Below are 13,938 nucleotides of genomic sequence, written 5' to 3' on the forward strand. Positions count from 1 at the left end.
GGCTCCCTCGTGTGCCCAGTCACTCCTGCCGGAGCTGCTGTCCTTGGCCAAGAACTATTCACTGGGTGAGGAGAGCAGGGGAAGATCGGACAGTTTTACCTGCCACAGCCTCCAAGAAAGGAGAGAGGGTGGGGGGGGGGGACACCCAGCTCCATCAGAGGGGCACCTGGAGCAGGAAGAGCTTACGCCACACTTCCCACCTCAGAGTTTCCTCCAGCTGGTCTGGGTGGCTCCCTGCTCAGCACTACAAACCCCTTAGAGATGTACAAGCTACGGCTCACTTGGGCTGGAAATTCTGAGACAGCAAGGCAATAAAATCCTTCTGGCTGCTGTACTTTCCAAATAAACTTTAGGGGGAAGAAGGGGAAAGACACAGTAAGTGGGAAATTCAGTCTGGTCTGGGGTGTTCTGTCTGCCTGGGGTACCCCACAGTTCAGCTCGTTCATCTAGCTTGTACCACCTACCTTCACAGCTAGGCTACCAGGGTAGATCTCTTCCTCAGATGCACGTGCTTGAGTAAAGGCTAAAATCTTAAAGTAATAGCTAAAATCCAGCTCTTAAATATTTTTCCATTTATTTATTTCAGAATTTCATAGCAAAGTAGTTGAATTCTGAATTTTAAGTAAGAGGAACAGAAAAAGGGTTGTTTTTTTCAGTAAGCAGTGTGGGTAAACACAAGTCATTGAACAAAAAGAGAACACATTGCATAGGAACAGCAAGATTTAATATCGGCCCAGAAACCCCTGAGCAGCTCACTGGTTTCTTTTTACACAGGCAACTTTGCAGTTTCAAGGTGGGATCTTTTTCAGGAATGTAGAGATAAAAGGAGAGGGGGGAAAAAAACCCAACAATTTTTGTGCTTTTAAAAGGGGAAATTAAGCAGCATTGCAGAAAAGTGTTTTCAGTACCATAACAAAACCAGTATTTTAAATTGCACATGTCAGTGCTGCTTATTGATGGGCAGCAAGCAAAGGGATTTTGGTTGAGAGCTTATTTATGATTTGGATAATTACTATCACTTCGTTTTCAACCTGAGAAAGAGGGAAACATGTAAACAGGGATTAAGATATCACAGGTAATAAGTCATTTGATAATATTTAAACTAGACACAGTTTTGTGCTTCTTCCACTGATTTAAACTCTTCTGTTTAGCTTCTTTCTAAATAAGATCTGACTTTAAATACACGATCCACAAAGTGAACGTTAATGGTAAAGGACTCAGTACAAATATTAAATGGGTTTGATGGCAGGTTCTTTAGCTTGAGTACCTCTGCTATTTTATAGCAAACAGTTTAAGGTAAGCCTTTCCCTGAGAGCTGCTAACTCTACAGTATTTCAAGATTTTTGTAAGGAAAAGTGTTATGTTAACAGACAATTCTGCCAATACTTCCTTTGCATTAAGCTACTTTCATATCAGACTCGTTACTCTTTGCTTAACTAGAGGCTGTAACTGTGCATAACATCCTTAGTTCATGTCCAGGTTAACAAAATAGACCTAATTTTATCCACATCATTAGCCCTTATGGATACCATATTTCAAACATGATTTTAAAATAAGAGATACAAATCTTTTGGCATATTCTTTAAACAATTAATACGTCAGTTCTGATGCCTTCTTGTTGTAACCACTCCGTTCAGAAAGTGCTGGCACTCTGAAAAGTAAGTTTTTGTCGCTTACTGTTAGAACAAGCTCCAGTTCTTGGAAATCCTGTAGCCTTGCAACATCTTTGTCCTTTAAATAAATACAGCAAGTTGTTAGGTGATTAAACCATCCATTCAGTTTTGCACAGGTAAGTAAAATAATAGGCTCATCCTAACACAAGGTAAGTAGTTACCAATAAGCATGGCAATTCTTTACAATAAACCGGAAAGCAGCCATCCTGTTGCATCTTGTATCTATCCTGGGATCCTGTTCAGCTCCTCACTTAAGTCTGGTTTTGGAAGGAATGCACTACTGACAGTGAGTGCAAGTGATTAGTGGAATTACACTTGTAAAGATCTGCTGCGTGCCACCCCCACCTCTTCTTTGTGCCCCTTGGTTAATCCTTAGAAGCTCCTGAAGCGTTTGTGCCCCCTCCCCACTGCTGAGCTGGCTTAGGTGGGTCTGGGGAGAGTCCAGGACACCCTCCCAACTACAGGCTGGAGCTTGGTGCCCCTCTGCAGCTCCACTCCCCTCTGCAGCAGTTCTCTGCGGCTGGAGAGCAGCACGAGGAACTAGTTACATATCCCACAAGGACCAGGACGTGTCCTGCAGTCCTGCCCAGGGCACCTGAAGTAATCAGAGCTGGAAATAAAACCAGCCCATGGGACAGCAACTGAAAGTGGGGAAGTGACAGAATCACTTGGGTCCTTCTGGGGTTGGGGTGGTTCTTACACCTCTTGACTAACACTAAGTTATCTTACAGTGCAGATGCGATACAGTGAAGTCTATTAATTAGCACTAATCAGATTAGCTCCATGACTGACGCCAACAATGCTGTAGGGAGATTGGAGAGTGAAAGAAAGGTCAGCGGTGGATCAGTGAAACAGGTCAGCGGGTCTCTGTTGGCTGCACAGGTAAATGGCACTGAAGTGACAGGCGGTCACATTCAGGGGCTGCACTTGGAATAACTTTGGGGTGCCCTTGGTTTGTGACAGGGCTGTGGACAGTCCTTGGTGAAGGAGCAAAGCACAGCTGGGTACCACAGGCCTGTTAGAACCCGGCGCCAGGTGGCCCTGGGGTGGCAGTGCACTGAATTTAACTGTGTGGTACAGAAATGGGGTGTTAATCAGGCTCCACACCATATGGTTATGACAGGAAATGGCCATGGAACTCGAGAGCCTTTTTACTAAAAATATGAAATAGAAATTAAGAAATTCAAACCCAGCTACTGAGCGCTGGAAATTGAAAGGGTTTTTGTCTTGTTTGGGGTGTGTGGGTGTCGGTGTGTGTGTCTTGCAGCATGGACCTAAGCAGGTGACCAACAAATTATGCCTTTTTAATAGTGACCTAAAAATGTTTTCCTAAGTTCCTGCCCTTCAGCAGTTAGTTAGAGTTCTTACCTTTCTTAGCACAGTGTTTGGTAATTTTCTGATCTTCTGTACGTGCTCAGGGTTGATGCCCAGCTCACAGCAGCTCACTCGGAGCAGCTCCTTATAGGTCAGTTCTTGTCTGTCCAGTTCAATCTCAATGAAGTCGTTTTCTCTCAGACTGGGGTTTTGTATTCTGACTTTAAGCACCAGTTCTGTTAGAATAGAGAAGTACATTAGGAGGCAGATGTACAAATGAACTGGAAGAGGTATCGCTACACTACCTCCCAAGTATTTCTATGGTCTATTAACCTTGTTTGTGGCATTTGTAACAGCACAAGAAGCCACTGAAAGCAAAGGGCCAGATTTGTACAACCACAATTTTCAAGAGATTGGCTTTGATCAACGTGTATCAAATAAACATCACAAATTCAATACAGTCAGTGTATATCCATGTACGAGCCTTTGCATGCATGCTCCTCTTACTGGATTTAAGCTAACTTATAAACAAAAGATTCCATCAGTTAGCAATTTCCCCAGCAATCCAAGATTGCTTCTATTGGGTTTTGATTCTTTTACTCTTCAGGCACTATGATTTGAATGGATTCTTCTAACTCCTCCCTCCTAATTCACGGCATCAGAACAGCTTTTATTTCCAGAACAAAATTCTGAACTGAAATTCCAGATTTCCCTCTCTGGGCAGGGAAAATCTCCCTGCAGAAAGAGTTCAGCTCAAGTCTCAGGTCCTGCTGCAGGCCCAGCCACATGAGGTTCTGTCCTGAGCTCACTGGCTGTGTACTCCCATTCAGCATTTGAAGTTTGGGGCAGCCTATTCAGAGAACTGGATTAGCCTGGTGTCTGTATGCTTTTGTGGTGTTTGAGCCAAACAGCAAGTGTTTCCATCTATATTTTAATAACAGTTCCAGCAGAAACAGGGTATCTGCCTCTACTTCCCTTCAAATGTTTCCTGAATGCCTAAGCATGAGAACATGAACACCTCTGGACACAGGTAGCCCTGATTAGTCAGTTTTCCCTGTCCAGGATGACAAGAGTGAGCAGATCCTTTTACTGTTACCTTGCATATTAAGTGGAAAAGCTCCTGTGAAGAAAACAGGCTGGAAGGCTGGCAGAGGCCCCACGCAGGAGCCATTCTCTTGCTGAGCTACAGACTGATTTGATCCAACTGGTGAAGGGGGAGTTCTGCTCCAGGACACAGACCCCTGGTACATGGGACCTCTCTGCAGGACGGGGTTTGAGTGTCGCGGTGCGGTGCAGCCTCTGGGCAGCGATGCTCTGCCGCCGTTATCAGCTGCCTCGGGAGCAGCGTTCCCCTGCTGTAAGGATGCCCGTCTGTAAGTGTCCACGTCAGGTAAGGAAGAAGAGTTGGTATCTTGTGATTCTATGTGTGAGAGAATCCCATTCACGGAGGGATCTGGAATGCTGTTGCTCGTGGAGTTATAAATGTAAGGGAAAGGTGGGTTAGCCAGATAATGGGGGATGATTGGCAGATCTGAATCGTTCTTTAAGTCGGGGAGTTCATCATCTTCCACTGTAAAACAAACAAAACAACATTCTCTGAGGCTGATCTGAGGAAAAAAGAGACATATTGCTATGGCATTCTGGCTTTGCTTTTTGTTTGTTTGTTTGTCTTGTGGGCAGGAGTGGAGCGTTAAAAGCAACACAGGAGAAAAGATGAACCAAGCCACGATATGCCTTTTGTGTACAGCAAACAGAACCACACTCAGGGGCTGGAATACAGCAAACACAACAGCACGGGCTGATTCCAGTAGTTCTGAGGGTGCAATTTCCTCCCAAGCACTGCAATACAGTCGGTTCGGTTTAATCCATAGCCAGCCCGCTGCAGTGTGGTCTCTGGTGGTATAACGCTACCGTCTTCATAATGTATAAGGCAATGAAAAACAAAGGGTAATCTGTTGTTTGATATTAAGGCAGAGGATAAAGGGAAAAGAACATGCAGTACCGGGAGAGCTGAAACATTAGCAATTCAACAGCTGGGAGACAATAATGAAAACAAAACCAGACAAGGGAATACAAAGGGGAGGAAAGAGGTAGTTAACCAACCCCATTTCAAATTACTTATCACCTCTAGCAGCAGAGGCTACTGTGCTCCAACAGTTACAGCACCCTGTAAAGATGCTCTAGCAATGTCCTTCAATCAGATGGTTCTCTGGGCTCCTCATCTTCCATTTCTTCAACACAATGTCTAAGCTCCACCGAACATGGGGAAAATGAGGTGTTGCTCGTGCAAGGGCTTCATACAAATGTGAGAGATTCTCTCCTGCCACCCTTTAGGAAGCAGGAAGCCGCATCTGCCTGTCACTGGTTCAGCTGTGGCATTTTTCAAAATACAGGTTTTCTGATTTTCCAGTGCTTAGGAAAAGGTTTGGCTAGCTGGACATGGAATTTGGTGGTAAACCTCTCTTCTAAAACTTTGATTTCTTACTATGTAAACACTCTAGAAATCAAGTCACAGTTGTTACTAAAACCCAACCACGGACCTTCACATGCAAAGTAAAAATGGGAGTGTACATGCGTTAAACAGCCTTTTGCTGCAGTGTCTGACAGTCCTATTGCAGAGCCGGTAACTTTACCTCCCAGCATCTTCCTTATCTCCCTCTTTGACGTTAATTGGGCTGGCCTTTCTCCTTTCTTGGTGAGGATCTCCTTGTCTGCTCCAGCGTGCAGCAGGTAAGCCACCACGGGCGCGTGGTTCCGTTTGCACGCCCAGTGCAAACAAGTCCTGCACATGGAAAACATTAACACAGTTTAAAATACTGAATTACAGCAGATTAATTTCCAGTTGTTCTTGCTGCCTATGAGAAGAACGAGACCTAATGCATGTTTAACATAAGCAAGGTTTTAATTGCAATCTTCCTTGGAGGGTTATGCTGGTTCTGGAGCCTGCAGTGACACCTGCTGATGTAGTTTTCCCTTGCTCTTAGTGTTCTTGATACCAAGTTACAACAGTAGTACTTTTAAAGGGCAAGATCTTTTCCATTTGTCATTTCATGGAATCACAGAATCAAAGGGGTTGGAAGGGACCTCCAGAGATCGAGTCCCAAAGCAGGGTCCCTAGGACAGGTCACACAGGTCAGTGTGCAGATGGGTCTGGAATATCTCCAGAGCAGGAGACTCCACACCCCCCTGGGCTGCCTGTCCCAGGGCTCCCTCACCCTCACTAAAGTTATCAGGCTCCTAGCTGCTCTGGTAAAAATAAATATAAATATAAAAAGAATCTGGTTAAATGGTTAAATGTGCTGGTTTAGCCCTGGCTGGAGGCCAGATGCCCACTGAAATCAGTCTATTACTCCCCTTCTTAGTTGGACAGGGGAGAAAATATATATTAAGAGGCTCAGGAGTCAAAATAAGGACAGGGAGGGATCACTCTGTCATCAACGACGTGGGCAAAACAGACTCAACACAAAGTGAAGAGAAAAACTACTCTACTTTATTACACTACACTACACACTACAACTACAAAGAACAGTGAAGAAAAACTGTATTTGGAAGATCTTAAAACACTTTCCCCCCACCATTCCCTTCTTAGCAGACTTTAGTCAGGATCTTGCTCCCTTCTTCCCCCTGCTCGCAGTACAGGGGGCAGGGACTGGGAGAAAATGGGGTTCTCGGTTATGTCTTCATGAGCTGTTTTCCTCTTTCAGATCTTAAAACACCTCTGACCTCCCTCCCCGCTCCCTTCTTAGCAGACTTCACTCTAGTGATGATTTCACTCCCTTCTTCCCCCCGATGGCAGCACAGGGGGGCAGGGACTGGGAGATGGGGCTTTGGTCAGGCCCTTGTGAGTTGGTTTCCTTCTCGGCTGGGGTGGAGGGTGGGGAGGGGCCATTCATTCCACACCCTCCCCCTGCTGCACTGTGGGGTCTCACCCACAGGAGAGAGTCCTCCACGAACTTCTCCAACGTGAATCCTTTCCCCAGGGCACCCCTGGCGTGGGTCACTGCTATGGGTGCAGTCATGAATCACAGTGTCTCTCAGTCCCAGTCCTCTGCGGGGTCACCAGCCGCCCCCAGCAAACCTGTTCAGTGCAAATCTCTCTCTCTCTCATCTCTGTGTCTCTGTTTCTCCTCATGGCTGCGAGTGCTGGCAGGGGCTTGTTCCAACGTAGGTTCACAGCGTCTCCTCTGTGTCCCCACCTGCTCCCCTCAGCCTGGAGCCCCTCCACGGGCTGCAGGTGGGGTCTGGGCCTTTCCCATGGGTTTCTCCAGGGGCTGCAGGGGCATCTTTCTCTCCGGCACCTGGGCCGCCTCCTCCCCGCCCTGTCCCGGCCTTGGTGTCTGCACAGCTCAGTGCATCTTCTCCCTCCCTCCCTGGTGGCAAAACGCAGCTGCTGCCGGGTTGTTTTCTGCTCTGTGTGATTCTCAGAGGCTCTGTGACTATCTCTAGCCACGACTTTGGCCTCGAATTGCTTGTTGTTTATAGTTTAGGCTGGCAGAGAACTCTAACTGCTGCTTAAAGAAGCCGTCTCAGCAGCACAGCCTCACCAAACTGACACAGTTTGAAAGAAGAAATTGTACTTAAAATACCTCTGTGTGTGAGCTAATGGTGATACTTCCTTAGGCTGCTCTTTTTAACCTTTAGTTAATGCCATCAGCACAGCAACTTGCACTTTTTGGGAAGTAATGTACTATTGTAAGCTTAGTTGTAAGCACAGTTTGTAAGTGCAGGTGCAAGCACAGTTCTTTGCCCGCTTGCTGTGCACCGGACCAGCAGCTCCCAAGCTTTGATCTGCAGAGCGTTGGTATTCTGCCATCTGTGTCTGCTGCACAGAGCTCAGCACTGGTCAACTTTCTCTAATTATTATTTGCAGTTGCTGACCTAGAGACACTAGTAAAGAAACATCCTAAAAGCTACTTAACTTGTTTTAGTGCTTAGTACTAGGGACTTTGTAAACTCACTGTATCATAGAATCACAGGGGCTGGAAGGGACCTCCAGAGATCACCAGGTCCAACCCCTCTGCCCAAGCAGGGTCCCCAGGACAGGTCATACAGGGCGGCGTCCAGACAGGTCTTGAATATCTCCAGAGAAGGAGACTCCACATCCCCTGGGCAGCCTGTCCCAGGGCTCCCTCACCCTCACTGGGGAAAAGTTCTTCCCCATGTTGGTAAGGAACTTCCTGTGCTCCAACTTGCAGCCACTGCCCCTTGTCCTGTCCCCATAGACACTGAAAAGGGGCTGGCCATTTCCCACTGCATCCCATACTTAAGATATTTATAAACAGGTCCTTCTCCACAGAGCTCTTCTCCAGCAGGTCATCCCCCAGCCTGTACTGATTCAAGTGGTTATTCCTTCCCAGGTGCCAGACTCCACACTTGCTTTTGTTGAATCTCAACTGGTCTCTCCCTGCCCAGCTCTCCAGCCTGTCCAGGTCTCTCTGGATGGCAGCGCAGTGTCCTGCGTGTCAGCCACTCCTCCCAGCTCTGTATCATCGGGTACTTGCTGAGGGTGGATGCTGCTCCCTCATCAAGGTCGTCAATGAAGATATTAAACAGGACTGGACCCAACACCGAGCCCTGGGGAACACCACTAGTCACAGGTCTCCAGTCAGACTCTGCTCCACTGATCACAACCCTCTGGGCTCGGTCCGACAGCCAGTTCTCAGCCCACCTCACCGTCCACTCATCTATCCCATGCTCTCTCAGCTTTGTTATCAGGATGTCGTGGGAGACAGTATCAAAGGCCCTGCTGAAGTCAAGGTAGATGACATCCACTGCTCTCCCTCCATTTACTCAGCCAGTGGTAAGATCATAGAAGGCTATGAGATTGGTCGGGCACGATCTCCCCTTGGTGAATCCCTGCTGACTGCTCCTCATGACCTTCTTCTCATCCAACTGCTTGGAGATGGCATCCAGAACAAGCTGTTCCACCACCTTTCCAGGGACAGAGGTGAGGCTGACTGGCCTATAGTTGCAGGGATCTTCCTTCTTGCCCTTTTTAAAGACCAGAGTGATATTGGCCATCCTCCAGTCTTGAGACACTTCTCCTGTTCTCCTGTACAGTCTAAGCATCCTTCCCTAGCCCAGGTTCTAGTGATGTCTGACCTTTCTCCAGCTTTTCTCTTTTAATTCTCTAGCTCCAGTTGAAGGGAACTCTGCAAAACTGAACACAACCCTTCTCCGAGTTTGTGAAGAATTAAATAACTAAAACATAGATAAATAACAAGCTTATAAGGGGAAAAAAAGTTTCAGTTGAAAGTCCAGCTCCAAAAAGCTTTTTCTGCTTCGTTTTCTTGTTAAGAGCCACGGTCACTGGGCTGCACAGTTGGAACTTGGCCAACAGCTCCCACCTTTGTATGCAAAATTCTGTTCTTTTAAATTCTCTTATGCAAAACAATCTAAGACAGACCAGACAGAGTCTAATCTCTGGAGGGATACGAATCAGGTGAAACCCAGAGGAGACAAGATAACTTGAAAAACTTTGGCCACTGTTACATATCCTGACTTAATTAAACCTGCCTTACCAGAAACAAAAAGCTCAATTCTACAATTTCTTCTTACTAAAATTAATGCCCCTTGATGGCAGAAAGTACCTCTGAAGTAAAGGCAACAGGACTAGTGACCACAGCAAGAGGTTATGTAGAATTAGCTCTAACTGGAGACATGAGTTTAAGTGCATTTATGTACGTTTTTCTTCAGACTTCCCTAGGAAGGGAGCTACAAAATCTCTTTCAGAGCTGGAATCACTCAGGACAGTGTAAAAGCCTAATTCCTCTCACCAGGGTGGGGCTGTGCAGTCCAGTTAAAGTGCCATTTTTTAACTGGATAAAAGAATTTTGTCAGCAGAGACTATTCCTGACTTTTTAACACCAAAGATCCCCCAGAACCTGAGCCAAGCTCCATGAAACTCAGGCCAGGTTTGTTGAGCTGTGTTTTCTGGACGTTTCACAAAGATCTCCTTGGGAAGTGAGTGAGAACTGCCTGTCTGAATTCCAAAGTAGCCCATCTGAAGAGTCATAACCTGGTTTGGAGCAAAGGGGTGTGGAAACAACGCAGGCAGCGTGGCCACGTTTGCTTTGAGTGCAGAATCTGCAGGTTTAGTTTGCACAGAGGGTAGGCAAAGCTCAACAGCACTGCTGTCATTTTGGGACCCACCGTGGCCTCGTGCAGAGAGCTTCCAGCTACCCACCAACCTGATGTGCATCAAAATGTGAGTGCTCAGCACCTCTTAGCATCAGGTGTACCAAGAAGCTCACTGGAGAAGTTTAAATTCTACAAGCAAATTTCAGTAACAGGGAAGGTCTGTACTGGGCACTGGTGAGGCTGCACCTCGAGTGCTGGGTCCAGCTCTGGGCTTCTCACCATCACGAAGACATTGAGGTCCTGGAGTGAGTGCAGAGAAGGGCAACCAGGCTGGGGAAGGGGCTGGAGGGCAAATCCTCTGAGGAGCAGCTGAGGGAGCTTGGGGTGTTCAGCCTGGAGAAGAGGAAGCTGAGGGGAGACCTTATCACCACCTCCATTGCCCTGCTAGGAGGGTGCAGAGAGGTGGGCGATGGTCTCTTCAGCCAGGGGACAGGAGATGGGACAAGGGGCAATGGGCTCAAGCTGCCCCAGGGCAGGGTCAGAGCAGATGTTAGGAAAAGATTTTTTACTGAAAGAGTTGTCAGGGCTGGAACAGGCTGCCCAGGGAGGGGCTGAGTCACCTTCCCTGGATGTGTTTAAAAAAAGGGTAGATGAGGTACTTAGGGATCTGGTTTAGCTCAGGATGGGAATGGTTGGACTTGATGATCTCAAAGGTCTTTTCCAACCTTGTGATTCTGTGATTCTTTTGCCAGAGTTAATTATGACCATTAGATCATTATTTTTAAAAACAATTACATTTTATGACAGATTTCTTTCCTCAATTCCACCTTTAGGTACAAACTCTGAGGACAAGCAGCTGTTTCTCTTGCACACTATGATAATCCCACGTGTTAGGAATCAGTTCTCTCCGATTTTTACGAGTTCTAATTGTCATCCCCACGCCTTGAACCTCAAGCTGGAAGTGTCCCACGCTTCTCCAAGCCCTGCTCGAGCTTTCACCTTTAAAAGTCTAGCTCTTTTCCTGTTTTGAAATGACAACTTCAAGCAAATACAGGCTGACCTGAACTCAGGTAAAACAGCCTCCAGACATGCCTGAGCATTCATTCCCTGTAAATCCTGCTTCAAATAACATTGCAGGCATGGGTTTGCGTATGGACTCCCGCTTGTACAGGTGTCTATTACAGAAAAGTCTTGGATTTAGTGTCGTCAGGTGGTACTGGAATGAGATGTCAAAGCCTAACGGGCTGAGTGTGTCACCTAACAGCCTGCGGGATCCCTGCCTGACCGGGAAAGCCATTTTCAGACTGTTTTGGGAGCAACTAACAAAGTTTCTGGTTAGGTGTGATGGTGGCAAGCTGAGGTCTGTTCGTTGGGACTGCCCCGGCTGTCAGCGTGAGGACTGACCCGGGGCAGCAGCACAACCTGCCCGGGACCTGAGCGGGGCTGAGACGGGGACGTGTTTCTACAAGGGGTGATGGGCTGTGCCCGCCCAGGCGCCGGCACACAGAGTGCTTGGCAAGCGGCTGGCCCCTCCCGTGCCATTCCGAATCCAAACCCACTCGCGGTTCACGTGGAAGAGCGAACCCGCGGCAGCACCAGCGCTGGAAAACCGGGCGAACCCCCGGCCCGGCAGCGGGAGGGAGCCTTACCAGCCGTTGACTTCGTTCTGGGAGTTGGGGCTGACCCCCAGCTCCACCAGCCTCTGAACCTCCTCCGCGTCCCCCAGCGCCGCCGCCTCCCGCAGCCGCTCCTGCCGCTCCCGCTCGGCGCTCGGAGCCGCCATCTCGCCGCAGACCCCGACCGCCTCTAGGCCGGGACGAGCTCTCATCTCGCACACACCGACCGGCCTCGGCGAACCCCGGGCGGCCGCGGCCCGACCCGGCCCGGCGGCTCCAGCGGCAGAGCGGAGCCTGGTGGGTGTCACCCCGCAGGGGCCCGGGCCGCGCTCCGCCGGGGGACGCTATTACCGGTAACAACCGCGGCCCCGGCGCCGAGTTCCGGCTCCCGGCCGTGCCGGCGAGCCGCGGCCGCTCTGCCGGGGGGGCTTGGGGCGCTGCCGGTGTCACCCCGTGGCTCGCAGGCGGTGGCAGGGTGCGCAGGGCCTCCTGCCCCGCAGCTTGTCCTGACGGGCTCCGGAGCCACGCGTTGCTCTGCCAAAGGAAATTCTCGGCAGCTTGGTGCAAAATCAATTAATTCCTTAAAAAAACCCAATAATAATAAAAAAGATCAACCTGCAAATCAGTTCCAAAGATTGGCGGGGATCCCTGGGATTTGCAGGATTTGCTTTGAAAACCTGGGCTTGGCCCTTGTGGACTTGTCCTTACGGGAGAGAGGACAAGCTGGGAAAAATATGAATCACAGAATCACAAGGATGGAAAAGACCTTGGAAGATTGTCAAGTCCAACCCATCCCATCCTCTCTGCACCCTCCCTTCAGGTAGTTGTAGGTGGTGAGAAGGTCTCCCCTCAGCCTCCTCTTCTCCAGGCTGAACACCCCCAACTCCCTCAGCTGCTCCTCATAGGATTTGCCCTCCAGCCCCTTCCCCAGCCTGGTTGCCCTTCTCTGCACTCACTTCACGACCTCAATGTCCTTCTGATGGTGAGGAGCCCAGAACTGGACCCAGCACTCGAGGTGCAGCCTCACCAATGCCAAGTCCAGGGGCACAATTACCTCCCTAGACCTACTGGCACACTGTTTTTCATACAAGCCAAGATGCCATTGGCCTTCTTGGCCTTCTGAATGACAACTATAGAAACTCAAACTAATCACTTAAAACTCCAGGCAGCCAGCGAGCCGTTCCCATCCTATCACACCGGGAAAATCTGCAGCAGTGAGGCTCCAGTGTACCTCTCCCTTCCCACCCCCAAACCCTGCCCCAGACTGCAGGATATTCAGACCGAAAATTCATACAAGTGGTGCTGTGTTGATTTTAGTTAGGCTCTTCCAACAGTTCCAGTGGATTGCTAAGTCGTTACAGAACTGGAAAGCTTGAAGGAACTTTGTGGTGCCTTACAGACCAGAGTGATGGAGGTGTCATGGGCAGAATTCCTGAAGGAAACTCCGCAGGTACTGCTGGGGTGTGTGTGTGTGAACTCCTTGGTGCAAGGCTGCAGCAAGTCCTGGGGCTTTCACAGGATCAGCACTAACACAGACTGCAAGCTCTTTAGAAAAACAGTATTAAATAATGTAATTAATTTTCTGCACTCAGCATGATCAAAATCATTTGGAGAAATTGGGCAACTGTTGCAAAACTGGTATGTGAAGTTCAGTAAAGATGAAGTACAAAGTCACATCTAGAAGTGGGGAGTGGGGGGTGGGAAACCCAACGAAACGAGCAGAATCTGTTTCTAAGACTAAAGGAGGCCACAAAGTTGATCGGGGGGCTGGAGCACCTCTCCTGCAGAGATAGGCTGAGAGAGTTGGGTTTGTTCAGCCTGGAGAATAGAAGGCTCTGGGGAGACCTAATCGTGGCACACCAGTTCTTAAAGGGGTGTACAGGAAAGTGGGAGAGGTGCTGTTTCTCAGGAAGTGTAGTGATAGGACAAGGGACTTTCAGCTGAAAGAAGGTTCACATTAGATGTTAGGAAGAATCACAGAATCACAGATCATTAGGAGTTGGAAAAGACTTTGAAAGACCATCTAGTCCAACCCCCCTGCCAGAGCAGGATCACCTAGACTAAATTGCACAGGAATGCGTCCAGGTGGGGTTCGAATGTCTCCAGAGAAGGAGACTCCACAACCTCTCTGGGCAGCCTGGTCCAGTGCTCCATCACCCTCACAGTGACACCTTCTCCTTTACATGCAACTTCCTGTGCTCCAGCTTGCACCGGTTGCTCCTTGTTCTATCACTGGCCATCACTCAGAAGAGCCT

General features: G+C 48.6%; 1 protein-coding gene across 1 annotated transcript; it reads right to left on the bottom strand.

Annotated features, from left to right (window-relative positions):
* Positions 1-568: 568 nt before the first annotated feature.
* LOC311199501 (ankyrin repeat domain-containing protein 40-like) lies at positions 569-11,966 on the bottom strand. The gene is made up of 5 exons (XM_084273608.1): positions 11,717-11,966; positions 5,621-5,769; positions 4,084-4,557; positions 3,042-3,223; positions 569-1,731 (listed from the first exon to the last, which is right to left on the bottom strand). Exons 1-5 carry the CDS (start codon positions 11,893-11,895, stop codon positions 1,591-1,593), a joined length of 1,125 nt encoding a protein of 374 aa, XP_084129734.1. The 5' UTR covers positions 11,896-11,966; the 3' UTR covers positions 569-1,590.
* Positions 11,967-13,938: the final 1,972 nt, after the last annotated feature.

Source organism: Gallinula chloropus, assembly GCF_964237585.1.
Source record: "Gallinula chloropus genome assembly, chromosome: 20".
Classification (NCBI taxonomy): domain Eukaryota; kingdom Metazoa; phylum Chordata; class Aves; order Gruiformes; family Rallidae; genus Gallinula; species Gallinula chloropus.

Coding starts and splice junctions, on each gene's coding strand:
- LOC311199501 (XM_084273608.1), bottom strand. CDS start 11,895: ATGAGAGCTCGTCCCGGCCTAGAGGCGGTCGGGGTCTGCGGCGAGATG. Junction 4,558..5,620: donor GATAAGGAAGATGCTGGGAG/GTAAAGTTACCG, acceptor TTTGTTTTACAG/TGGAAGATGATGAACTCCCC. Junction 1,732..3,041: donor CAAACACTGTGCTAAGAAAG/GTAAGAACTCTA, acceptor ATTTATTTAAAG/GACAAAGATGTTGCAAGGCT.